The 26,824-nt window shown below is 36.7% G+C and overlaps 1 protein-coding gene across 2 annotated transcripts in view; it reads right to left on the reverse strand.

Moving 5' to 3' along the window:
• Window positions 1-1,135: 1,135 nt before the first annotated feature.
• The window catches only part of CLPTM1L (CLPTM1 like), a 31,129-nt gene continuing 5,440 nt past the window's right edge, over window positions 1,136-26,824 (reverse strand). Inside the window, exons 5-17 of one of the 2 annotated variants that reach the window (XM_026093900.2) lie at window positions 24,794-24,872; window positions 21,168-21,285; window positions 19,941-20,035; window positions 18,539-18,623; window positions 16,660-16,763; window positions 14,896-14,961; window positions 12,724-12,774; window positions 11,064-11,146; window positions 9,210-9,244; window positions 8,870-8,925; window positions 8,732-8,776; window positions 4,893-5,008; window positions 1,136-3,536 (exon numbers count right to left, since the gene is read on the reverse strand). In XM_026093900.2, coding sequence (XP_025949685.1) covers window positions 3,452-3,536; window positions 4,893-5,008; window positions 8,732-8,776; window positions 8,870-8,925; window positions 9,210-9,244; window positions 11,064-11,146; window positions 12,724-12,774; window positions 14,896-14,961; window positions 16,660-16,763; window positions 18,539-18,623; window positions 19,941-20,035; window positions 21,168-21,285; window positions 24,794-24,872 — 1,018 coding nt within the window. In that variant the 3' untranslated portion in view covers window positions 1,136-3,451. The remainder of the gene's footprint in view (window positions 3,537-4,892; window positions 5,009-8,731; window positions 8,777-8,869; window positions 8,926-9,209; window positions 9,245-11,063; window positions 11,147-12,723; window positions 12,775-14,895; window positions 14,962-16,659; window positions 16,764-18,538; window positions 18,624-19,940; window positions 20,036-21,167; window positions 21,286-24,793; window positions 24,873-26,824) is intronic. The other variant, XM_026093901.2, reaches the window with a different exon arrangement.

Genomic DNA, 26,824 nt, shown 5'->3' on the forward strand with positions numbered 1-26,824 from the left:
GACCAGCCTGATGAAGCTGTAAAGTGGGGGAAGACCTTGTGCTGGCACTAGATCTCCTCCTGAGGACAGTCCTCTTCCTACGTGTATTATTCTAGATCCTACAATATTGACAAGCTGTAAGCTGTAAAGTAAAGCATCACTAAGAAGCAATTCTTTTTTCCACTTCAGCATGAGATCTGTCTTCTGATGAGGGTGAAAATAAAGACCATGTGATGTTTAAAAACAAACTTTACAGAATTACCTGTCTTAGTGTTCCTGGTGCTGATGTATAGATGCAGAGGCTGACAATTACTGAAGTGTAGTGCCATATCAAAAGGGAACACACATTTGTGCTTAGTATCAGTAGCGTACAGCACAGGCTCTAAAAGCAATAGAAACAGAGCAGAGAAGACATCCTGAGCTCTGCTGATAAGAGAAAAACTGACTACATTTCTGCCCATTTTGTAATTCAGTTAGACATTATGGCATCAATGAAGAAAAGCCATACAGGGCAGAAGGTCACCTTCAGGAGAAGATAGCCATTAAGAGGTGAAAATGAAGAGGAAATAGCATGCTATGGAACTGGAAAAACTGTGCAGGAAGAGAACACTGTCTCAATAATACAGCTAAGAGGAGCTGAAATGGTATGGGGTGTGCATGAGAGTGGGTGAGCATGTAGAAGGCAATGCCTGCAGGGAAGAGCTCTGAGGTATGGAGCCACAGGCCATATACACCTACAGAAAGTGTCTCAAGTCAACTGCCTTTCTTCACTTTACATTCTTAGAGGATCATGGTTGTTACATTATTATGTACTAAGTATTGTGTAACAGTATGTTCCAGAGCATACCATGCTTTTTCTTATTATGTCTAATACACACAGACACACACAAATCACTGTAATTTTAAAACATTTTCCAAACCCATTACAACTGTAATGATGATAATGTGATATGGTCACCTACTTGTTTACCACAGTTAATCCTAGCAGAAGTGAGGAAGTTAAGTTATTCTTGAACTCTTAAGTAGATCAGATACTGATCATTAAGCATGATCTGAAATATATTAAATGAAATCCCAGATATAGAAGAAAAAATCCAAACTTTTTCTATTAATCATATACAGAACCACATTTTTAAGTTAGTCATCTCCACAACCAGAAAGTTGAAACATTTAATATCTCCAAAGTTATACTACTTATATAGTTCATCATCATCTTCCAACAACAGAAAATAACTCTGCCCCATATGCAAGTGCTTTATTTGGAAGTGGAATGCATAAAACAATGAACTGAACAGGAAAGTCTGGTTCATTTTAAAGACTTCAAATGCTCTAATTTTATACTCTTTATGACTACTATGTGGGATATTATGAGGTCATTGCCATCAGAAATGCAAGACAGAAGAGCAATAAATTCACAGTATGTAAAGGTGCAAGAGTGATTTTTCAACAAGCTACATACAAAAATGAATGCTGAAATGTTATAAATACCTGAATATGGTATTCTGGACTTTCAAAAGCCATTCTAGAAGAATCAATGAATTGATTGCTTTCAAATGGCACAAAAAGGGATGCACTGCCTTTTTGTATTATTTATATCAGGATAAAATTTTCAAACATTTAACTACTATTATGAAATAAGAGTCCCAAATTAATTTGCTTCACAGCAAAGAGCTCCTTCCAAACAAATCCAAAACAGGTACACGGTATAGCAAATACAACCCCATTTTCGTACACTTATGCATGTCTAATGATAAAAAAATCAACAGATCTACGGTCTTCCTTATTTACCACTAACAATGTAAAGAGCTTAACATGAAAATGAGTTAAATATGCACCTCAAGACTCCTTTACACTCTCAGCAGCGTATAAGGACTTCAGTAAAGAAAGACTATAGTCCATGACAGAAGAAGTTCAGCACATTTCTGTATCTCTTCAGAACCCAAGTATGCCTTTAGACTTCTGCAATATTAGGATTGGATAAAGTCTATTTCATAAAGTAGTAACAGACCACAGTAGAAGATCTGTGTTCTGTGAAGTTATTCAATTTATGTTTCAGATCAGTAGCATGTTGAAGTTAAATAGCCTTGCACAAACAGGGTACAATTTAATAAAAACCTTTTGGTTGGCAGTTATTTGGAAAGAAACTTAAGAATTCTTAGGGTTAATCTGTATAAAGTCACTGACCACAAAGAAACTAGAATTAGTTATCCCATTTTGGTTTTTGGAATTAAGCATTTTTATTTGCTGCTAAAAGTCATGCTCTATATATTTCATTTACTGTCACTAAGAAACACAGAGCTAGAGTTTTTAAATACACCTGTGCAGTTTGAATTTTGGTATAACAATTGAATTTCAACCTGATTATTTTTGCTGATTTGATGGTGAGAAACAGATCAACATACCCACCTTCATAAACTTCCATGGAATATAGATTTTAGAATGTTTAAAAGTGAACTGTATCTGTTCTTAAACAGGTTGGGGGTTTTTTTCCTGTTTTTAGGCAATTTGTTGAGCCTGTATTGTATTTAAGCAAAATCATTCCATTTGAATGATATATGTTTTGTCTTATAAACAGAACTGGGATGGGAGGGAGAAGGGAAAGACCAAGGAATTGTTCCCTTTGAAAGGTAAGAAAATTGGCCTATTAGGTCATTGGGTACCACATTGTGAAGAATTTCAGATGTGTTAAGAGACATTCTTAGCACATCACAATGATTTGCATTATATGAATACCTGCTATGACAAGAAATCAGAAGATTTGTTAACAATACAGAATGATTTATATAAACTTAGATACATACTAAAAGAAATCATGTTACAGTTTTTTCACATCTTCATTCAGTTTAAGACAACAGAAATCCTCTGCCATGTTGTGGGCTAAGACCATGCCCAAGATTTGAATTTTACCAGCCCCGTCTGTCTCATTACTTATTCCAAACCAAATTTATTTTAAGCTATGAACTTAAATGCCCACGTACAATTTTAATCATGATTTCTAGAATTTCCATTATCAACTTGTAGTTAGTGTATAGTCCAATAACTATACATTTTAATTTTGACAGCCTCCAGTTTGGCAGTGATGCTTCATTCTGCTGTAACACACTGGGTTATTTTTTCACTTTTCATAGCCTAGTGGCACAGGCACCACACTTACAGTTACTGAGTTGTCTTAAAAACATAGATTTGGATATCAATTACAATGATGAGGACACTTAAGGTTTTCACTGAAGAGAAGTTTAAATGCAGAAGGATACTGAATGACATCTGGCAGATTGTTGACCTCGTGAGGACAAAAAGGAATCTTGAAATAGGAGGATATCAAAACTAGATTTTGGCAATATAGAAGATGTATTGTCCATGTAGTTCTTTCATAAGCTTTAAAAATACTCTTATTAAATAAGTTTTTTCTTAAGACCAGATAATACATGTAACCAATAAGAGTCCACGGGTCAGATTCTTCTTCAATTCTTAATTATTCTCTATGAGTTTTTTTTATTGGCTTTTCTTCATAAGATTCTCCATACTCATTCACTCTGCTCTTATCCACAGGATAAAGCCTGGCAGAAAAAAAAATGATTAGCTACATGCAATACTGTCTGCCAGTTCAATGAGATTCAAGCAGTTCTGTGCTACTTGATTTTAAAAGTGAATTCCTTTGTCATTCTACTTTATTTTACAAGTCAATTCCTTTCTCATCATAGTCTCTATTCCCATTTGTGGCCTAAAAAACACAACAGTCAAAGATCAGCTACAGACACATCAGCTTCTTTCTATTAAGACTTAACCAGTTGTCTCAGCAGGGCCTCTCAAAGGATGACAGAGCTCCCCTAAAGCTTGGCAGGAATATTTCTCAAGCAGCCCAGGATGCTTTTCCCAAGTTGAACCCAGTGCCAAGCCCCTGTCAGAAGTTTCTGGGCTCTTAATTTCTAAAACAGTACCTTAAAAGGGGCCTGTTTTATGTGGAATTATATAAAGCTAAAACGCAAGTTCTCATTGAGTATTAATGATTAGTCAGATGTAAACATCCACATAATCTGGTGTAATGTGAACTTGGCTTAAAATTCCTGTTTGCTCCACAGATAAATATTTATTGCTGAAAACAAGAATATGTCATATTTAGCTTAACTTATGAATAATATTTCAATGGCTACTATATGGAGCCTTCTTCCCTTCTGCTTTCATTTACTTAAATAGAATCTGAAACTTGCCAGGTACTTCAATTACTGGAGAATCTGACAACTTGCGTTTGGAAACAGACAAAAGCAGAGCAGGACAATCCCTCACCAGAAAAACATCCTGTGTTAGTGCCTTGCAGAGCAACTCAGGAAGTGTGCCTCAGCTACAGAGGCCTGCGTATAGACAGGCAGCCCCTTGGCAAGGGTTAGAAGCCCAGGACTCCTATGTGGGTTTGTGAATACAAGCTTAAGAATTGCTCTTCTCCACCTTACTTCAGGTCTTTGTCTTTCAAACTATTTTTTTTTTTTTTTTGGCAACTTGCAAATGTGAAACTCCACCTGTTGAAAAGCAGGAGCCTTGTTTGGGGAGGGAGAAGAGAAAAGAGACAAGAATTCTGTAATGCTGCGAGAAGAGGTTTAGTACTTTATTACTATCTTAGCATACTAAAAAGGGTCCAGGAATAGTGTCAGTTATGGGAAGGTGCTTTTGCTATGCTTAGCTTATTTGTACTGAGATTGCCTTTTCGGGATCCCCCACTCAGCCTTCCCATTCGGTAGGCATATACAGAAGTACCATTATCCAGACCATACTATATACATTAATATGGTATAAAAATTCTGTTTAAAGTCTATCCCAAACTATTCCATCCCCAACTATTCTGTAATTCTTTATAGCAATAAGATTGCAAGCATTTAGAGTGCTTTAAAAACTCTTATCAATATTAAGGAAAAGCATACCATCTTTGGTAAAGATAGACCAGGAACACAACATCATCTCTAAAGCATGCCAGCCTATGAGATGTTGGCATAGTGATGATAAAAGCAAAGATATCATCAATAAAGGTGTTGAATGCCTAAAAATGAAAGAAAAGCATACTTCAATTGGGTATGAAGAAAGGAAGTAATGTATCATACAAAGCTACAGGAAACAGGCTTTTTAGAACAGTATTTTTCAGTAGATACACAGATTATTATGCATCTATAGCAATATTTAGGGGTTAGGCTGAAAAACTAATTAATGCAAACTTCAAAGTGCCTTCCTTTAATGAAGACTGTACTGTCTACTTTAAACCAAACAATTACAGACAATGTGTAAGCACGGTCTAAGTTACAAGTAAAAAGGAAGTAGGACTACTTCAGGCAAGTGAGAGTATTATGTGAGGAAAAAGCATACATTAGCAACTTCACTGAAATCTTTAAAACAAACAGATGAAACACTATAGCCTCCCATTACTCAAAATATTCAGGATTCACAAAATGTCATAGTTCACTTTCATTTTCTGTGGGAGAATGAAATAATTTGTATAAAAACTCTTATTTACTATTAAGAACATTAACTTGACAACCTTACACCATTTTCAAGTTTTCTACCTCCACTTAACTAGGCATGCTAGAGGTTCTGTTTTTGAAGCAATAGTAGAATATTTTCTGACTACTTGTTTTGAATGAGAAAGTTTAAATTCCAAGATATCTGCTGGGAAAGCAATACAAGCAGGCTCTGAGCTATGCACGGGTGACAATATTTTGACAGAAGAGGTAAAGACAAACAGAAAGGTAACTCTTCTGGATCTGATCCTAGCCTGTGGGAAGGGGTAGATATCAATACTCACACTCTAGCACTCATCGGATGGTGCAATAAACTGATTCAAATCACTAAAAACAGCTGGAAACAAAGCTGGCAAAGAATATTCACGATTGGGTTAACAGACTGAATCTGCTTATGAGAGCAAAAAAATCATATGGCTTCTCCTTTCATTACTGGTGAGCTCTTAGGCTGGCTCAACTGTATATAAATCCATACCTTAAGAAGTTGGGAAAATGATACATTTTCTAACTAGAGAAGGATTCATTCTTGGGGGGAGAAGGGGAGCAATGTTTATATGACAAAACAAAGTCAATTATTCAGTGGAAAACTGGGATGTTGGAAAGGGAAGAGTTCTGATTAGTTACAACAGGCAAGCTCTTTCTGGCAAGTCAAAACAAATCTGTCAATCCCAAGTGATCAAAGACTACAGACAGCACTTCTCAAGACTGCACAAAGAAGATCTGCCAGCAGAACAAAAGAACCCGGACAAATCACAGAGTGAGGCCTTTCCAAGTTAACATCCAAGCCATGTCTTCCAGCAAGGGTGAAAACAAGCACTCAACTCCCCACCCTTCCAGATACTTATGCAGCCCTCAAAAGTCATCCCAACTGAATACCTGAAGGTAGCCCTTCTAACAGTGTTTAGTGTCACTGATTTGCTTTTCAGATTACTTTGTTTGAAGGTATTCCGGTGCATAAAAATAGTGACTACAGCAACTGAAAAGTCAGAATGATCTCAATTTTTGCCAGTCTTCAGTAACAAAAAGAATACTGTACCTAGGTAACATTTTTGCTATTCATAAGTAATAAAAAAAGGTTTCCTAGAGACGGCATAAACTCCTAGACATGTTAACAAAATGTAGAGTTCAAATTAAAGGCAAAAAATGCTTTGCCTGCTTAGGTGAATATCAAAAACGCCAAATCACACCAAAACAGGGAAACATCCCAAAACTAAAACATTGATTTTATTTAAACGTGCCCTGAAGTGAAGTTGCTCTCGTTTTTTGGATTTTAATAGGAACTCCAGAAGCTTCCAGAAGCTTCCTAAGACATGCTTTAAATAATTGTAACAAGCTATTGAAATGATATCAATTCACTGTTTTGAGAGAGGGCATGCAGGCTCCATTAGTAGCTCTTTTCACTGATTAGGACCAAATCCCAGAACACAGAAAAAAATTAAGGTTTCTCTTATCTCCAGAAACAAGCACACACGAGACCTCAGACTATTCTTTCCACTATTCAGAGTGCAGAAGACAGCAAGCAGCTTTAAATATTCACTAGGAAAAAGTAAGTTATCCCCCTCCAAAGGCCAATAGTTAAAACTAATTTTAAAAATCATATACTTTTTCTACATAGACACAAGCTTTTGTTGTGGGTAGCCTCTGGCATCTTTTAACAAGAAACTAAGTGCTCAGTAGAAGGTGGCTATTCAGAAAGTGCATTTTACTGCTTTGAATACAACCCGTGTTGCCTATTCAACTGCTGAGGTCTCTGCTCAGTTACAAAACATGTATTTTGTTGCCAAAGTAAGACTGAAGTTGGTTCACTAATATTCCCTAATAATACAGTTCACCTTTTTCTTATTAGGAGACAGGCTGATTTGCCTACTAGATAGGTGAAACACTAGAAATTCATTTTAATTTTTGGCCATATTTCCATATTGCATACTGTTCAGTTGCTATCCTGCTACCAGGTATACTTCAGTATGTTTTTCCTAGGTCCTTTGTGATTTTTTAAAAATATCAGGAAGGCAGAAATTGTGGCTGTGGCTGCAGGCTCACAGAAATATAAAAACTATGAAAGGCTCTTTTAATTTCAAAATTTCAGTTCCTTTGTCCCAGATTATCAGTTCAAAAGTGTACACCATGTTTTTAGAAGCTTTTAACACTGCTTATTTTAAAGCACTATATGTTATGGAGAATGCTGATACACAGGTGTGAAGGGAGAATGAATAAAAGTGTTCACACGTGGAAGCACAAAAAAGGGGCACGTTGATGGACCTAGATTAGCACGTTATCAAGATCCCAGCACATCTATGTGTACCTTCTCAGGACACAATTATCAAGAACACAAAGGGCAGTACAAGCAATCCTAATGACTCACAGAGGTGGGACAGGATGGAGACCAAACACTATAAACTGTTAAAAGATAAGAGAACAATACATCCCAAACCAGCATGTAGCTGCTGATTTAGGAGGAATGGAGGAGACATGGGAACTCAGGTTGGTGTCCCTTGTTCTCCATATCATCACAAGGAATCCCAACTGGGCTACTTGGATACACCCATTTTGGTGCCTGAATACTATACAAACCATTTGGACACACATGTGGGTGCCTGTGGGAGTGCAGGTATGAGACTGTTAGTGAGCTGATTTTTTTCTGAAATGAACTCGTTTTCCCATTCTCTAAAGTTTGGTGCTAAGCTTTGCTACATTGTTGCATTATTTCCTACAAAGGTAGCCGTAGGTAGTGGGCACACCACAGTGCAACCCCTTTTTCACCATGTAACAACCTACTATACATTGGTCACTATACTTCCCAGAAGTTCGGAATTACTATATAAGCACAACACAGCATCTACATTACTTCAGTCTCTGGTCACTCCTGGAACCTGTCAAGATAAGGTCTCCTGGCAGTCCTGTCTATTTTTTAAGAACTGTCAGTCAATAATAAATCTCTCACTTGCTAAAATAATTGAGACTGAAAAAATTATTTGCAGGACCAACATTTGTACTCACACAGGACAGGAGAAAAAGCAATATTTTCATCAAAACTGGGATGCAGTTATTCTCATTACATGGAAGCCATTATGAAAAATGGAAGTTGATTTTTTTTTTTTAGGATAGTTGCAAACAAATTTCTACTTTTACTGGCAGTTTAGTTCTTAAAAATGAATTCAGCCTTAAGCTAGGTCATACTATCCTGTTTTTCAAGGAAAAGCTACTTCTGAAATAATAGCACGAGCCTTTAAAAAAAGTACAGCTTTACTTACTTTATATGTGAAAGCCTTCCACGGTAAGTGTGCAACAGATTTCATCTAGGATTAAAAAAGAAAAAAAAAAAATCAAGCTGTAATAAAGTCTGGAAGAAGAGACAACAAAAGTTGACTTTCATCACTTTTCAATCTTACCTTGTAGTTTACAAACAGCTGGGGCAGCATAAATAGGAATCCAAAAGCATACACTCCTGAAGATAAAATATGAATAGTTTAGATGTAAATGCACAACAGAAGTACGCCAGCCAACTATACTTTCAATTAGAGATTCACGTTTTTCTTCCTAAAGAGAGAAGCTGCATCTCATTCTTTTGGCTCACTTCTCCCTTTTCTCAATTACTGCAGTAATTTTGGAAACCATGGTCAAATTATTTTTCCGTATCACATTCTTCCAGCTAATGCCAGTTAGTTTTCTACTTTTGAGTCTTGGCCTTAATTTGAAGAGGTATAAAGAAAGAAAAAGGGGGGTACTCACCATTGACAAAGCTGTTAATCAACCAGGAGTACCAGCTGCAAACAAATAAAAGCCAGTCCAGTTACTTTTCCATCTCAGCTAAATAGATACACCCATAATACATCCATCCCAGTGGCTGTATGCTGCCAAGGGCTACCTGACTACTCAAAGAAATTGGCTATCTTGTGAACTACTTTACAGAAGAACTAAACACCTCACCTTCCTTTGATTAGAAAAGGCTCCAGAGAAGCTCTTAATAGTTTAAGCAATGGACACTTATCAGTGGCATCCAACAAGTTTGGAGAACTTTATCAATGGCTTAAATAATTTTTCAGAATGTTCCACGACTCCTCCATGCAAACTACATCAGTGTGCACTGCACACTGTCCATATTAATGCCTACAAAGAGTAGCACTGTATTTCTAAATATTAATTAGACGTAACATGGCACTGCAAGGATTTATCAAATTTAAGACAACAAATACCATTCAGTGTCGACCACTGTTTTAAAGAGTAAATACAAGTAATCTACATCCTTCCCTAGTTAAATCTAACAAAACCTCCCAGATGTTCAGTGGAGCACAACCTTAGCCAAATAACAATAGTGTTACACATGGTGGTTAAACTCCGTCCTTCCATCTGCAATAGTAAGAAAGGCTAATAATTGCAATGCTCACATTGCATTATTCAAAATTGAACTTGTACACAGATTAACAGCAATGTTCTAGCTGCAGCAACATTAACCCACATGCCTCTACAAAATACATCAGAAAACACAGCCTGTAAGATTAAAGGATAATCCGCTGCTAAGATTATTTGTTCCATCACATTTCTTTACAAAAGTAGATTTAAGTGATCAAAATTGTATGAATTTTCATTTTCTTAAACTACAGCTTACAGAACATTTGCCATATATTATTTTGCAGTACTGAATGAATTTAAGAATTTTTTAAGAAAAGCAAAAATTTGTTTAAGTGCTGCATCTTTGTTAACTCCTTACAGAGACAAGAACCACTGAAAAACATATTTTTCCAATAGCTCATAAATTGTCTCAATTTCTACTATAAGCACTATTTCCCACGTACATTGCAATAGTAGTCCTTTCTGATGCTATTTTAAGCTGTTGTTTTCCCTCCCAACCCCCTTTGGCCTAGAGAATATGAAGGATTTTCCTGCATGGCCCTCACCAGGCATTTGCAGCTTTTTTCTACAACAAAGTTTCATGGCTGTCTACTTCTCTATATTTCTCCAATACAAAATGAACTAGCTGCACTATTTTGCGTGAAAGTGGACAGCAGTCTCACCTTTTCATGAAATATCAGACATTAACAAGAGCTGAAGACTTGATACAGTGCGGTAAAGCCATGGCTCTGAGGGCACACAGACTCCCTTCTTAAAAAATACTTCTGCTTGCTTACCATCCTAACCATCACATTTAAGAACACAGGAACCCCTCAGGGTCAGAAGAAAAGTAATTTGGAGCCCTTTTTACTTCTTCCTGTTATTGGATAGGTTCAACCACTGAATTCCTCTGCTCTCTCCCCCATGTTACCTGTTCTCTTAACATCACTGGCAGCTTTCTTCCTCCTCTTCTGATTGACAGCTTATTTTTGTAAGTGATTGAATTCTATACTACAGCACTATCTGCTCACCTGCGAAGTACAATTGCCTGTAGCTTACAGGATGTTAAAAGGCAGCTAGTCTTTCCAGCTTTAAATCCTACAGAACTAGGAAGTTTCTGGTTCCTAACTTAAGAATCAAGCAACCTAAAATAACCGATTTCCATATCCCATCATCTCAAACTAATTAGCACTGAAAAAAAAGTGAAATATTTCAATTCTATATAATATCATTTATAGATTTACAATACCATACCTTTTGTACTTGACATTCAGCAAGGAATAACCTGCACCTCCAATACAGAGTGGATATAGCAAATATGACAAATATTTCATAGCCTAACAGACAAGGAAAGTAATTTGTTAGTTTGCATTTTATAAGTAAAGGATTTTTCATGATGTCAACTGGAAGACAGCTAGGTAACTTTTTCCCTGAAAATCTTTTCCATTTTCTGAATATCTATGATTATTTCCAATATGCTTCCAGTCCAAGGGAAGGTAAAAATTCCAGTGCTCAGTTCAGACCTCCAACGCTGCTTAGCGCATACATAGGCAACATGACACAGTATGCAGATCAGAGTCTAAGAATAGCTCTCTGCTTAACACCAATGTTCAAGTACTTTCATGAATCAGGAAGCACGCGAACATTCCTCCACATAAATAACAGGTACAAATATCACAGTTTTCAAATTCGTGAGGAACACGCAAGAACAGCAACCCATTAAGACATTCCTCTTCAGATAAGTTACTTGCAGTTTGGCTTCTCAGACAATGTTTCAACCAGATTTCAGCTTCAAACACAGAAGTAAGTCAAAACTTTTGGTCTTTGTTATAACAGCATGCATACCTAATCCATAGATCAACTAATGCCATAATACCTTCTAAAACTTTCCAACACAGAAAGAAGAGAAGAGTTCCTTAAATTCATATTATTTCACCAGAGAATTCTGCTACTTTTTCTGATGATATCAACTGACTGTGTTATCTGTTCCCTCAAGATAAAGAGTGAAAATAACATTCCAGCACTCCACCACTATAAAGAGCTTGGCTCCATCTTCTTGATAACCTCCTCACAGGTGCTGGGAGACCCCCTGAAGCTGCCTCTTCTCCAGACTGAGCAAACCCCACGCCCTCAGTCTCTCCTCACAGGGTGAATGCTCTAGCATCTTAGCAGCCCTCTCCTGAACCTGCTCCTGTTTATCACTATCTTTCTTGTATTTGGGGGCCCAAAACTGGATGCAGTATTCTAGATGCGGTCTAATGAGTGCTGAGGAGAAGTGTATAATCACTTCCTTTGATTTGCTGGCTATGCTTCACTTGAAGTTATCAAAATACCATCTTACAAGACAGACCAACACTTGTCTACAATATAATAAAGGAAGGACCATAACCATGAGGTTTCTGCTTTTCAGTAGCATCAGGAATCCCCTTTATTGGAAGTCTATTACTGAACCACAGAACTAATGATTTAATACTAGGTTTTGTTATTCCTAAGGAATCTTGTTGCAAGATATAATTAAAAATCAGAAACACCATAAGAACATAAGGCATCCGCACACTAGGCTGAACCAAGTGTCCACCTAGCCTGCTATCTTTTCTGGGTGGCCAAAAGATGATGCGTTGTTAAAAACGTAAGAATAGAAGACAATTCAGAATATACCCTATCTAGTTTAAACATTTTCAGTTCAAGTCAGTGACAAGTGAAATTGTTCACATGTAGTCAGCCTTAGGGTAACAGCCAAGGCTAGCTGAGCACTTTACCCATACAGCAAATCTGGTGTCTCAACTTGAAAGAGACAGCACTGATTTGCAATTCTGTAATGACTTTAGGACAACAGATCTTACTATGTGTTCAAAGCACGATCAGTAGGCCACATTAATACTTATATACCAGAAGTCACAGGATTCCCTCTTACCTGGGTATCATATTCTTCAGTTTTCTTTTCAGAGTCATTGTACGTACCAAACTGCAAATCATATAAAATATATAATTAAGTCAGAATTGTGGAAAAAAGTATTTTTAACAAAAGTAAAAAGTTGCTGTAAAATTCAAGAATGTTCCTAAGGTATTAGACTTCAAAATCTACAGGATGCCACCATCTAATCAGAATGTCTAGTAATGGAAGAAACATACATGAAAAAACATTACTTGAAGGTGAAGGTGCATTTTCCCTCCTAAACAGCATTTGATATCATACAGCAATTCATATTTAATTGCATTTTTCACAGAAGATTATAACAAAAGGTTAAAAAAATATATATCTGTTATATCCCACGCTAAACTGAAAATGGGTAAGGCATTTTTCTTTTCTACAGGGAAGGTTCTTTTCTTTGTAGGATAATTCTAGCATCACACTATGCTCCAAATAGTAATCTTATTCCAAACTAATTAGCACCTCAAAAACAACACATTTTCTACTGACACAAAACAAAGTCCTTAGCATTTACTGCACAACTGCCTAAATGGAGATTTAAACTGCAAACTAAACTAGACATACAGCTTAGTAGTAGTTCAAAGTTCTACATGCTTCTATATAAGACAGTCACTATAAATGATGTGTGCAGTCTGCTAAATATAGGGTAGCCTACAATGTATAATTTTTTCCTTCATATTTTACATTGAACATCCAGGACTTTTCTGCTCTGAAATGTGCTGTTGAGACAGCAGAGTTCACCAAATGAAAGCAAATGACTAGGAATTTGGCAGTTAGAGGAAGCAGTTATTAATAACCATAACCATTTCATGCACAAAGAGGTCAGTTACAAATTATCTCCACTTCAATTCCATTTTTCTGAAGAAGACTGTTAATAGTTTCCTCCAGACAAGCCAGTGAAGTCAAAGGTTGTTTTATTTTATTTTTTTAAGAAACCTTTTCATCAGAATTACACACGTTCCAACAGTACTTTTTTGAAAACAGTATTCACCAGCCTTTAGGTAGAGGATCAAAATTCAGCAAGTGACAAGATAGCTTGTCCAGTACAACAATTGTGAAAACACTGTATTTTAAAAGAAAAATACCCGATGAGTGTTTTTTTTCTGTCAATCCTTTTATGGGCTGTTCTCATTGTTTTTACTATGCAGAGGTTTTTAAATGTTAGCATAACTAATAACCGATTTCTGTTTCCAGACTGAAATACTACTGTTCTTAAAGCTAAACAAGTGATTCAACCAACTATGTCCTTGTAGGCTTAAAAAAAACCAACCAAACAAAAAAAACCCTCACACACAAACCACAGTTGTAATAGTACAAAAACTTTGAAAAGAACTAAGGATTGCACAGAAGTTGTGATTGTTTAAAAATGTTTCCTTGAATACTATCAAGGGAGCAAACAGAGCTATCAGCTACTTAAAATGCAGACTTCAAGCAGCAAAAAATGCCAGAACTACTTGTGATGTAAACATTGGAGATTATACAACTGTTTCTCATACCAAAGAGAAAAAAAACTGTTCTAATATAGACTCTCTTTTAAAAAATTTGTATGAAGTTACTGTGGCCCAGAATTTCATGATCTTCATTACCAGCAAAAGTGAAAGACCACAATCACATAAAAAAAAAAAATCAAACTACAACCAGGATTAATTGGAACCTCGGCTGACAGCACATGTCCTGCAAATAGTCTAAAGACTTTCACAAATCCTCAGAGTAATAGTTTAAGACTCTCCTCTCCCCAGAACATCGGTCACATCACCTGTTAGTTGCACAGTGTAGAAATTGCACCTTCAGTTTCATGAAAAATACAATCCTTTAGTTCAAGTCACCATGTGTAAGAGTGCTTTTCCAATATGGCGGCAAGAGCACAGGCCTACTTGTTAAAATTCAGTGGGACTGAGAGGCTTTGAAGTTTCACGCATCATAAATACACACAAATCGTTTATCCTTCCACACAAACTGATCAAAAATAAATTTGTAATTTTGAAACTACTCATCTAAGCTTCTGTATTAAGTCATCCTCAAAGACGATATGTGCGTACAAGGTTTTTATAGTTTTTATATCTTCATTTTACTGAAAGTCAAGTTGCACAGTAACCTGAAAGGAGATAGAAAGTTCAACAGCTCTAATCAGGAAAGGGCTGATGTCTGCAGTACCTGAATTTTGGGTCTTATGCCTTGCCATTTGATTGTCATTTTCAAAGCTTTCTTCACTTTCCAGAGCTGTGGTTAACAAAAACAAATTGCACACATACAAAATTATCTAAAGGAATTTCTTCCACAAGATTCAGATAATCAAAAGGCCACAGGTATAAATGCCTGATCACAGCAGACTACCTGCATATACACGCGTACGAACTAAAAGCCACGTCACCAGACAGGTACATCATTGAGAGTCTGCATAATTAAGTCCCCATATTAGATGATATACTTGAAATGAAATAACATAGTCTTTCCAGGATATTTGTATTGCAGAGCTTAGGTGGGAGTTAGTGGCTCTCAGCATTAATGCACCTCAGGTTAGATATCCTCCAGTAACCACCTGCTAAGAAGGTTTTTACATGCCTTCAAGGTTAGCTGGGGTCTCCAAGATGAAGGTGCCTCCAAACTCCTACCACTGATTACACAGGCCCTTACATGGTCACTACATTTCAGTAGAGGACGATGAGGATTAAGGCAAAGTCAGTGAATCCATGGGGCGGTTTGGCTACTTACTGTAACGCTGTTACAGTCTGGCCCTCATGCAACCAAAGGTTCAGTTCATCTGAAAATTTAGTCAAGTAGCCACCCCATTGTATAGTTTCTACAAGTTAAAAAATACAGTAAGCTCAGCAGGACTACATTCCATGAAACTTTTTGTGGGCAAGGTTGTTTGTTTGACTTGAACTTTTTGTTTGAATTTGTTTGCTTGAATAAGGACACGGATACTCTTTTCCCGCCCATCCTATCTTCCAAACAAAACAGCACAATTGGGTAAAGGCAACGCTTTACTGTCAGCTTTGACACAGGCGAGAAGACTACTTATTACAGAAGCACTGTCACGGTTACTACTGCATGAGAAATAGGTGTTAAGGATAAGTAGTGAATAAGTACTCCCAGGTAGCCAAATTTCCTTTGAGATATATAATCTGTATGTTCATTTTCACTTTAGATAAGCATGTTACCTCACCATCACTTGAGATCAGAGATATTTTACTTCAACAATACTTTAACAACTTCAACTACAGAACATTTTCCCTCCATACAAATTCCACATAATATACCCATATAATCCCTTAAATGCAGTTCCTCCAGCCTGCAATCCAAAAGCAACATATCCGAAAATAAGGCGTATGAAAAAGACAACAGGAAGCAAACAATCGTAAGGACTACAGATCTCCAAGAGGTCTATTTTCTAGCTCTTTGGGCAGCTCCAACAAGAATCTCTGACAGGCACAAATACTTTGGAGTCCTTCAACAAATGAGATATGGATTTGCATGTTCTTAGGTAATGGCAACCAATAAATATATTTTCTTTATAAAACAGGAAAGCAAAATCTTCAAGTTTCAACTGAATTTAAATCTTGAAATGTAGTTGATCCTGTCTGTCGCCCTACCATATGTTCCTGATCTGGTTTTCACTAAAACTTTTGAAAAGAAAGCAATTTAGAGACTAACACTATTTTTTATTATTTTTTACTGTAACCAAAACTGTCATTTATCTTGACAATACAGATTTTAAAATCATTTAACCCTTTTGGATTTCTGAAATCTTTAGATTCAAAGATTTTTTTGATCCTTAAAATCCAAATAAATGATATTTGGCAAGATTAGCAGCATGTTTATAGCAAGTTATCACATTGGGATATATATTTATCCCTGAAATCTTGTTGGATGTTACTGTGAATACTGATATTTAGTTCTAGAGCTTTAATGACTTACCTCAATCACTGCACCAATGCCTGCTGGAATCAGTACCAATAAACTTGTTTGTTCATCCAAAAGGAAAAGAAATATTACCACAGTACTAAAGCACCGCCAAAGGACTAGACAGAAAAAAAAAAACCTATTAATATTTAAATGAATAGTTGAGACAACAGAAGGCTGTTGGCCTATTTACTATAATTCTATCTTACTTAAGCAGTTTAAGCATGAACTTCTCCTCCATATATCTTTATATGTCCTAGAAAGCAGCCCAATTACCTATATACCTCCAAGCGGATTGAATAAGACACATAACAAGGAACAAAACCTTTTTAATGAAATCTTTATCACAAGAGATGAAAAGAAATCAGAATATTTAAGGAAGATTTCTGTACTACAGCAGCTCAGCAATATATCAATACTGTTATGAACTATATGTTCGTGACTCTTGTCTTGAGCAAGCAGTAAATCATCGAAGTAACGCCAGTCTTTGAAATTCATGCAACTAATTTAATGTTCGTAAACTGCTAGGAGAAAATCAATCCATTTTACTCAATGGCTTTGAAACCGTAAGTAGTTTATTTTAGGGTTATTTTTCAGGTTCTGCAAAATCCTGTACAAGTATCTCCTAAATAATTCTTAGATTAAACTAGGTAGGGACAGAAATAGGGAAGAGCTACAAGACACTTGGACATCAACAATTATGTTGTACCATTTCATGGTAATTTCCTGTCCCACACTTCCTGCAGGGGAAGGAGGAGGAGATACAGAGAGGAAGGAGATTAAAGTTTGCTAAAGAGACAGTGGAATCATCAAGTCAATTACCGGAGAGTGAACACTGAGACCACTGAGACGTTGATAGTAAGGTTAAAAAAACCCTATACCCCTCAGTCTTTGCAATTTGACTTTTCTCACTTAGCTAATTGGCAATTAGCACTTCCAAGCCTGAAATTCCTTGGATCACTTCAGATTTTCACTGACCTTTTTGTGTACATATACAAGCTGCAGTATAAATGCCTTATGCCCTCTGACAAAGAAAAAAGAAAAAATCTCCACTTGAGAAAAGCATGTTGCTGTTTATCCTAATGTCACAATGCCTTATTTTTTCCTATTGATATCCCTGCCATATTTTAATCAATCTGTAAATATTGTAGAATTAGGGAGATACAGTTTTAGAGGGTAAACGACTCCAGATTTTTCATGTCGGTTTATAATCTCAATGGATAATCTATTAGAAAAACAAGCAGTAAATACTAACAGAATAAATAAGGTCGAGTATTTTAACCTCAAGTGCCCATGGCTGGCTGCTAACCTCTAATCTGTCTCTAAGAAAGCTTGACAAGATGTCAAACCACTATGTTTCATCGGAGTCCTTCTCACATCCAAAATCAAACCACAGCATTAGAGTATTGCATTTCTTTTCTTTTTCTTTCTTTTTTTTTTCTTCAAATAAAGTTTGGAGCTTGTTGTTATCTAAAAGGGACATTTGCTATTTGCAGGATAACATTACATATGACAGCACATTCTCTCCAGTCAGAAGATTTTTTCATGTCCTCATTCTTTTCTCTAAGTATTTTTGTGTCCCTCCTTTTTGTGTCCTTCCACCAAAGGGAATTTTAAACTTGTTCTCAGTTTTAAATTTATTCTCGATTGCCAGAGAGTCAAACCTTGAAAGTAACACAAGAGCGCTTAAAAGCAAGTGATACTTGAGCGCCAGGCTATTAAAGTTAGAACCAACTGTGAGCCACCTTTCCATGATCATAGAAAGAAAACATCTCACTTTACCACCTTCGATGAATCTACGTGTCAGTTTAGAGCAAGAATAAAAGCAAGAATAAAAGCATAGTATATACTATCTAGCACACATACATACAGCACTTTGAATTATAGGTCATACCTGCTTTTGTAGACATCCCAATCATGTTCCTTTTTTTCTTCCAGAAACTGATGTCATTTTTGAATGCAAGGAAATCAAAAAGGAGCTGCAAATAGCAAGAAACATGCTGATTTGCTTGAAACGTGTGCCAATCAAAAACTGCCAGCTGAACTACTAAAAATGCATTTAAGATGGAATTACAAGTCAAGATTCATAAAACTGGAATCAAAATTACACACCACAAATACAAGCTAAAAAAAAAAATCTGTTTTAGAAGCCTGTGATAGAGGATGAAGAACTGAGGTCCTTGAGAAGTTGCTCAGCTCCTTGATAGATCAGGGAACACCATACCAAGTTAGATTCAAAGTGCTTTGTATTGGATTGACAGTATTATTCAGTTTAGGTTTGGACAGTACCAAAGTTTAAGGGGAAAAAAAAAAAAAAAAGTCCTGCAGTATGGCAAATCAGGTTTTATCTTGATTTTAGCAATAAGAAGTTGGCCTAAACTTCAGGGACTCATTAAATTTATTTGCTCCAAACCATTTTTTCTTTTCAATATTCTCTTTAAGCATTCCATATTTGAAAAAGCACAGATGATTCAAGAAATTCCTGGGTCAAGTAATTTTAATGAAAAAGTACTTCTATAGATATATCACAACTTGATAAACAGAATGGAAGAAAATAAATGAGTATGACTGGGAAGTATAAAGGACTTTTCCCACCAAATTAATTACATGTACTCTAACTATAAGGAAGCATAATGTGCTCTGCAAGTTCTTAATTATACCAGAACATGGGAGTTGTACTGAGCGTAATTGTAGATGACAAAAATATTCAAAGTAGAATGATGAAATCTGAAAAAAACGTTCACTAAAAGATTCACATTTAAACCAAGATAAACACAATGCTGACAGAGGTGAGGGACACTGTAACAACATGCCTATAGCAGCAAGCTCTGCACATTCCAGCTGACAAATTTTTAATGTAAACCTGGAGCTGATCTAAATTCCTACAGGGGTTAGAAGTTGGTGACTCAAAGAACTATTACTGGTGCTCCAGCTATCCCAATGCAGTGGTACACCTTGTGATAACTCAGCTTATCAGAAAATCTGAAAGTGTTGGCAGGCATTTAATTCTGGGGGTTCTGGTTCCACTCCAACTGAAAAAAAAATGATGATGAAATTAAGTGTTTTATATTTCAGTCAAGGGTGTTAGTTTATGGGCTCATACTTCTATCTTTTCTGGGATTTTTATATTAACTCTGTATTGGAAATACTGTTGACTTGTACAAGATACCACTTGTACTGCTTTACTGAAATTACTATTTCCAAGAACAGTTTTCAATAAATGAAGGAGCAGAAGTTCAAGAAATCTTTATTTTCATGTAAGCTATAATTCTCAAAAAGAAATTTTCACCACTTACATGGAATGCTGCTACAAAGAATGTCAGAGCCAGAAAATACAGGTTAGTATCCACAAAAATTCCTTTTACTTCATCTGCATCCTTTTCTGAAAACCCTAAGAGAAAGAACAAGTAATCGTGCAAGAAATACTAGAGCATTAGTTGCCGTTGTGCTAGATTTCAGTATGAAAGAAATCTTCCTATTTTACCTGCATGTATTTTGGTAAGTAATCGTAAATCCAAAACAAGGTAGCAGGTCTATTAGTTAAAATCCAATTGTAAGTATATTTTGACTAATGATTTGGCTAGCTTTGAACAAAATCTATCAGTCAGAAGCAGCCTCACGTGCATTTAATATCCTGTGTAACTACAACCTAAGCTGAACAACAGAGACAAAAACAACAAGCACAAGAAGTCATCCTGGCCTGAGGGAAGAATAAGGATTATTCAACTTGTCCTCTGAACTTTCGCATGATACACAAGGAAAGTGAGCTTCACAGCAAAAACTGAAAAAGCAGAAAAGGCATGCGCTACAGAAGACAAGAGGTCAGTGAGAAAATCAGCCATATGTGCAACAGTATGACTCCTGAGAATGGATCAGCATCAACTCTTTCTACAGCCCTGCAGAATTAACTTAGAAGCTCCTTCTTGATAAATTGAAAAAATGCAAAGCATCTTCCAGGGATCACAGCCTATAAGCTGAATATGTAATTCTCAACTCTCTTATCAAATCTCCTGAAGGAGTAAGGTTGTCACCTTGTTAAAAAGGTAACTTTTAAGCAGCTTAGAAAAGAATAATCAGAAAGAACTGTACCGTCCAAGGCTTTGCTGTATTTAACCCTAGGTATATGGCTACATTCCCAGTGATCACCATTTCAGAAATTTATCTTTTCAACATCTCCTGCATTCTTCAAAGCTTATGTAACACCTATTCAGCTGTCTTTGTTCCATGGATGATAAGGAGAAGCCATGTGAAAAATTTTCTCCTCTACTTTGTCCTCTTATGCTTTTACAGTAGTATTCTCTTGAGAAAATTGTAAATTAATAAATCATTAATCAAATAGTTTCCTATCATATTTTAACATTTTATTTCTATCTTTATTATATTAATGTAAAGCAGCTTACATTTGTACACTAAAGGTTTTCACCATCTTACCAGAAAACAGAGTAGTAAATATCTATGAAGTTGAGAGGAATTTGAGAATTTAAATTTTTGCCTTATGTCATTAAAGATTAAAAAAACCATACCAAACTGTTGGAGGGAGTACACAGCATCCTGCATGTGGATCCAAAATCGGAGTTTTCCAAGAGATATTTTATCATATGACACTGTAAGAGGTAGCTCTGTGGTTGAACGATTTATAACCTGTATTTCAAAGAGAAAGAGTTTCCTTTTTAAGAGCAAAAATAAATTCAGCAGTTATTTCTATTCATATTTTTTTGAAAATAAAGGAAACTAATCATATCACATGATTTATCATAGGTTGATTTTAAGAAGTTGGTTTGTTTTTTTTGAAAGGACTAAGAGCTTCGATCTCTGGACTGTGATTGAAATTTTGGGGTTTTTAAGAAATGCTAAATTAGCAGTCTGTTCTTTTCAGGTTTTTATACCAACCTCACTGTTATTGTATACAAGAGCCTTTGAAAAGCTTACATAAAGATCCTTCTGCTAGTCTCAGCTCAAGTGCGAAAAGTGTGTGTAAGGTAGTTCTCTATTTTGGTAGTTCTTCTCCAAATGTGCATTAACCTAAGCTATAAAACAAAAAAATAATCTGTAAGGCCACAGTAAGAATTTTACTGAGACTTTTTTATTGCCTTCGAGAGGAATGAAAGTTGTAACAAAAGAAAAAAACAAGCTCATACAAAAGAAAAAAAAAGGGGGGGGGGGCAGAATGTTGCTGCTTCCTTAGACTGGAAAAGAACAATGCTAAGCAAGATACCCTGCCTGCAAGACTTGGATCTGGGGTGTCACAAAGTCCTTCTTGCCCTCAACAGAAAAAACTTCAGGCTAACCCTACTGTCTCATATACATTTTAGTTATGAGAACTATCTGTGGCCCCTACATTTGGGGGGGGGGGGGAAAAAGTACTCTAGTGAGTACCAATAATTTTCCTAACGGTACCTCCTTCCCCAGTCCCTATAAGCTTATCAGAGATAGGGGCAGCACATGCATGTGTGTAGAGGAGAGATAGGAAAAGCTTTATAAATGCAAAGATAGAAAGCTTGAAAAACTAGAACGGCGTTAGGGATCTTTGAACTGTCTGACAAAAAACAGGGGGGAAAAAAGGGGGCAGGGCTGAAAATAAAGAACGCTAGTGAGATTTTACTGCTGTTTACCAAAAAACACATACAGGTCTTCCAGGCTTCTCCCTGTAAAAGGATACCTATAATACCTCCATTCTCTTTCTAACTGCTCAATCTATAAAAGATAACATCAACATTTCTGAGAGAGGATGGAAAGAAATTTTTATCTGTGCTGGACAGACAGAAAATAAAACATAGGAGAGTAACATGCAGTCAGTGCACTCTACCCAGACAAAACAGTACTAATAAGTTAGAGGTACCGTAGAAAGAAAATTGGAGCATTAAGACAGAAATTACTGGACACCAAAAACATGAACATATAAAAACCAGAAGAAAGACCTCCTTCCTAAGGGACCACTAAAGCCCACAAGTGCTGCCTCACAACCTAGCTGAGCATGATGATTGCTAAGCCTTTGAAAACTAGGAAGTTATCAAACCTCTGCAATACAACCTACACTTGTAGTAAGGCCTCCGAACAGCACTCTATAAGTACTACAAAATTGTGTGTGAAGAGGGCAAAGTAGTTCTGCAGAATGACTTTTAATGTGTTCTCAAATCAGAACTCTGTGCCCTCCCCAAACTCCCAGGATTGGCATGAACATTTGAGAACATGAAGAACATGTAACCTCTCAATCACAATGCAAGACACCTCAGCACTTACCCTAGGAGATCTACATCTGGGTCAAAGTAGCAGTCAGTTCAAAATCTATACAGACTATCACAGCAGGGAAAATGCATCTTTAGCTACATGGCTTTAGGTCAGGCATAGCATTTATGCTCCTATTTACATCATTCAAATGCTGACTTTGCTCCACACAAGCTGTATTACCTTATTCTTTCTTCGTCTTTGCTTACAGTTTGCTAACTCATCATATACATACTATTAGACCACTCTTACTGTAGGGCTTGTCAGCAGTTTGGCAAATCACTATCAAGAAGCTACATGAGCCAGTGCTGAAGGGGAAGTTCGCTAGTTTGGTAGCTTAGTCTTTGCAGTGCTTGTTTTCAAGATCTTTAACCACTTTAAGGCAGAGAATTACAATAGCAGCAATTGTGATGTGTGCAACAACGGTGGGAATATCATTTATAAATAATCTCAGTATTATCATGTTATTAACAGGGTATATGACTTGACCAGTTAGAAGCTATTGTGTACTGACATGAATGCACTGAACTTAATAATGAGCTCTGGTAAGAAATTCAAAACAAAAGACAATGACTGCAGATAAGGACATCACAAAAGAAGTATCTAAAGAAACACTGGACAAAACTATCTACTCCTAAGATCTGTAAGTTTGTAACTGAAATGTTCAGGAGTTTGTTTTGTCAAATAGAAAGTCTGGAAATAAAAAAAAAAAAAAAAAAAAAAAAAGCAAGTTCCTAAAGAAGATTCTCCCCAGCATTCAGCAATAAAGTTCTTTGTCTATCCTGAAGTTTGTGAATTGGGAAGGTCTGTGGAAAATTCACACCTGCCAAGATTGCCAGCTGGAATAAGATGAATCCAGACATACTCACTTATTAGTCTGAGACATTTGTCAAGAAGGCTTTTTTTCCCTCAGGAATTTTTTGGTTGGCAATTACCATTAACTGCAGGGCTTAACTAAGAGCTGCATAAGGTGATCATGGTTCAGATGCAGGGGACTGCCATGTGAAACTCATAGCAGTAGAACCATGTGATTTCCCCAAAAGAAGAGAGTTGGGCACAAAGTGAAATACAAGAAACTGCATTTGAATATATATATGTAAAAAAAAATTATTTATTTAACTGTAAGGCTGACTGAACATTGGAACAGGTTGCCCAGAGAGGTTGCGGAGTGTTCATTCTTCGAGACATTCAAAACCCAGCAGGGCAAGGTCCTGAGCAACTTATTCTAAGTGATCATCCTTTGAGCATGGTGGTTGCAGTAGACAACCTCCAGAGGTCCCTTCTGACTTCATTCTGCTAAGTCTGTAAGTTCTGATTTGAGTGCACAAAATCATGAGATGTGTGGTGCGTACTGCACTGGTGTATTTCCAAGTTTTAAGATGCTCAGGGTACTTTCTAACATTGTACAAAGCACCATTGCAAAATTAAACATCAGTGAGTATTTTCAAGGTAAGTCAGTAGGTATTCTCTTATCTCAGTGTAGCTTCAGTACCAGCTGCATTCACCATGCTCTCTTCCCTAGAAGATATTAGGAGCAACTCTGGGATGCTAACGCATCTTCATGAGCCAGCTTAGACAGTCAAACTGCTGGTGAGACTGTTCATGCCACAGCTGCTGCTGCAATGTCCTCCGCATCTACCCCACAGACAGCAACAAGGGAATCCAGATATCTTTTGGCAGAACAGAAGGGAGTGTTTGGCAGCTATTTCTGCCAAGGGGGAGTCTCAAAACCCAGATCCAGCTTCTGCAGTTGCCACAGTTGATCACATTAAATTAAACAACAGTTAAGATCACTGAGAGTCCTTTTATTAATTTCTTACGTTGTTTGCTGTAATGAAAAACTATGACAAAAATCTTAATTAAAACAATTTTCAAGATTGCTGTTAAAATTGTTAAATGTAATTAAAGGTATTCTATTACTCACCATCAAATCTTTCACTCTGTTGCTTAGCTGATCAATAAATAATATTGGAAGGTAATGCACTGTCTTCCCCAACTGAACCCTAGGATGTTTAAAAATGGATTTTATGACTGTAATGATCTAAAAAGAAAACTACTTTTATTAAAATTAGCACTCAATCATCACTTTCAGACCTACCCATTTAGGGGGTCCTACCATTTTCCACCGTCTTTTCAGGCACATTTTTCTTTAACACATGGCAAGAGAGAAGCAACTAGCCTAGACTCTTTAACTGAGATGTCTGTATAACAGTTAGGCATGTCATATTTCTTTCTTTAGCTTCTGCTTTTACTTTTCAGTAGACAGGCAGAATAAGCAATAAAGAATGAAAGACAAATGAAATTGGCTGTGATGATGCCAAAGCTGCCGTGTGAACAATGGTAGTGGGAATTAAATTCTGTCAAAGGGAAACATGCTGAAGTCATTACTACGTATTTGTATCCTTTATTTCAAGTATCCCTCTCTTTTTGCAACAGTGCCAATTCTCCTCCATCTCTCCTATCCTCTGCATCTCCAGTGACAACCGTCAGGTCAGTGACAGCACTTGCTGTAGCTAGCACAGGACTACGTACAAGGCAGCTGGCTGCTAGTGCTGTACGGTGCTGGAAGTCTGGACACTACTGAAGAGTGCACAAGGAGCATGAATCTTCTCTGCCTCATCCTCAACAGCAGCACTCATTCAGATTGCTCTATCATCTCAGCAATCTACATAAAACCAGTAGAAACTTAATCTTTAAGCCCCCAAAGATTTCCATTGACTGGAAATTGTGACTTCATTGGCCAGTGATTTAGCAGATAATCTATAAGCAATTGCTTTGTTGGTATCTTGGAATAGGGTTTAGCCTAGTGCCCTAGGAGTACTAGAAAGGCAATTATCCACACTGTGATGTACTTGATAAAAGCAAGTCTATGGAACTAGCATAGCTGAGCCTTTTAAAGCCTGAAAGTTGAATTTGAGCATTTCACAAAAAAAGTCTCCATGTGTGCCAAGAAAGACTGCATACTAAGTATACAAGGGGCAGCTGGCCCTCTTGCAGTAATATAGAAAAAGCATTAACTCAAGGTTCAGAAATACTGTTTGACTATTTAACTGAAGAGGCTTAAATTTCTATACAATAGCTACTAACAAAGCTACTGCTAGTGGAACTGCAGCAGGCTATTTCATATTCAAACTACTGCCTGTATAAAAAACAGTGCTGACAAATCTAAGTACAACTGGAAGAGGTATCCTCATTCATCAAGCCTGGTCCAACCCTTTTCTGTTATGGGCATATCTTAAGAACTACTAAGTTTATCTATTCTGGTTGGGAAGCTATCCCAGAACCTCACCGTTTGCTCGTTAACAAATACTTCTGGATTCAATAGGATACTTGTAGAGAAAGGCATCAAGGTAAGGCAGCACAAGCCAACACAGCACTACTTATATGGTTAACCCTGGAAGTCATTTAAGTGAGCTGTGAACAGAAGCTAGCGCTTGCATTTAGCAGCCTAAAAGCCTATCCTTGCTTTTTAGTATTTTCTTGAGAAAATTGACATGATGTAGGAAGACACATTTTCAAAATAAAATAAAACCAGTCATGGAGGGAAAAAGATGGAACAGGAAATCAACTCTGCCACTTAAGCACCTGCACTTTATATAGATAACCTGCACATGAAGGTTAATTGGAAAGGTCAAGGGACAATCGCCTTAAATGTCTGAAGTACAGCTAGAGAACAAGAAGCCTGCTGTAGCATTTTGCTTTTGTCTTTGCAGTTATAATTTGTCTCACTGTAACTCCATTCAAAAAAGTATTTTACACTCGGAGCTGCCTTGAGCAGCTCCTATCTGGCTCTGAGCTGCAAGATATTATGTAGCAGAAAACCTCACTGGAAATATGTTATTAATTATCGCTACTGAAAAGTGAGCATTAAGAATATCTATTCTTATCTCCCGAGGTCTGATTTAAATGTAAAATACTAAAGGAGGACAGGCAAGATTTTCAAAGAAGTGTGCAG

This window comes from Dromaius novaehollandiae, chromosome 2 (assembly GCF_036370855.1).
Source record: "Dromaius novaehollandiae isolate bDroNov1 chromosome 2, bDroNov1.hap1, whole genome shotgun sequence".
In the NCBI taxonomy this organism is placed as follows: Eukaryota; Metazoa; Chordata; class Aves; order Casuariiformes; family Dromaiidae; genus Dromaius; species Dromaius novaehollandiae.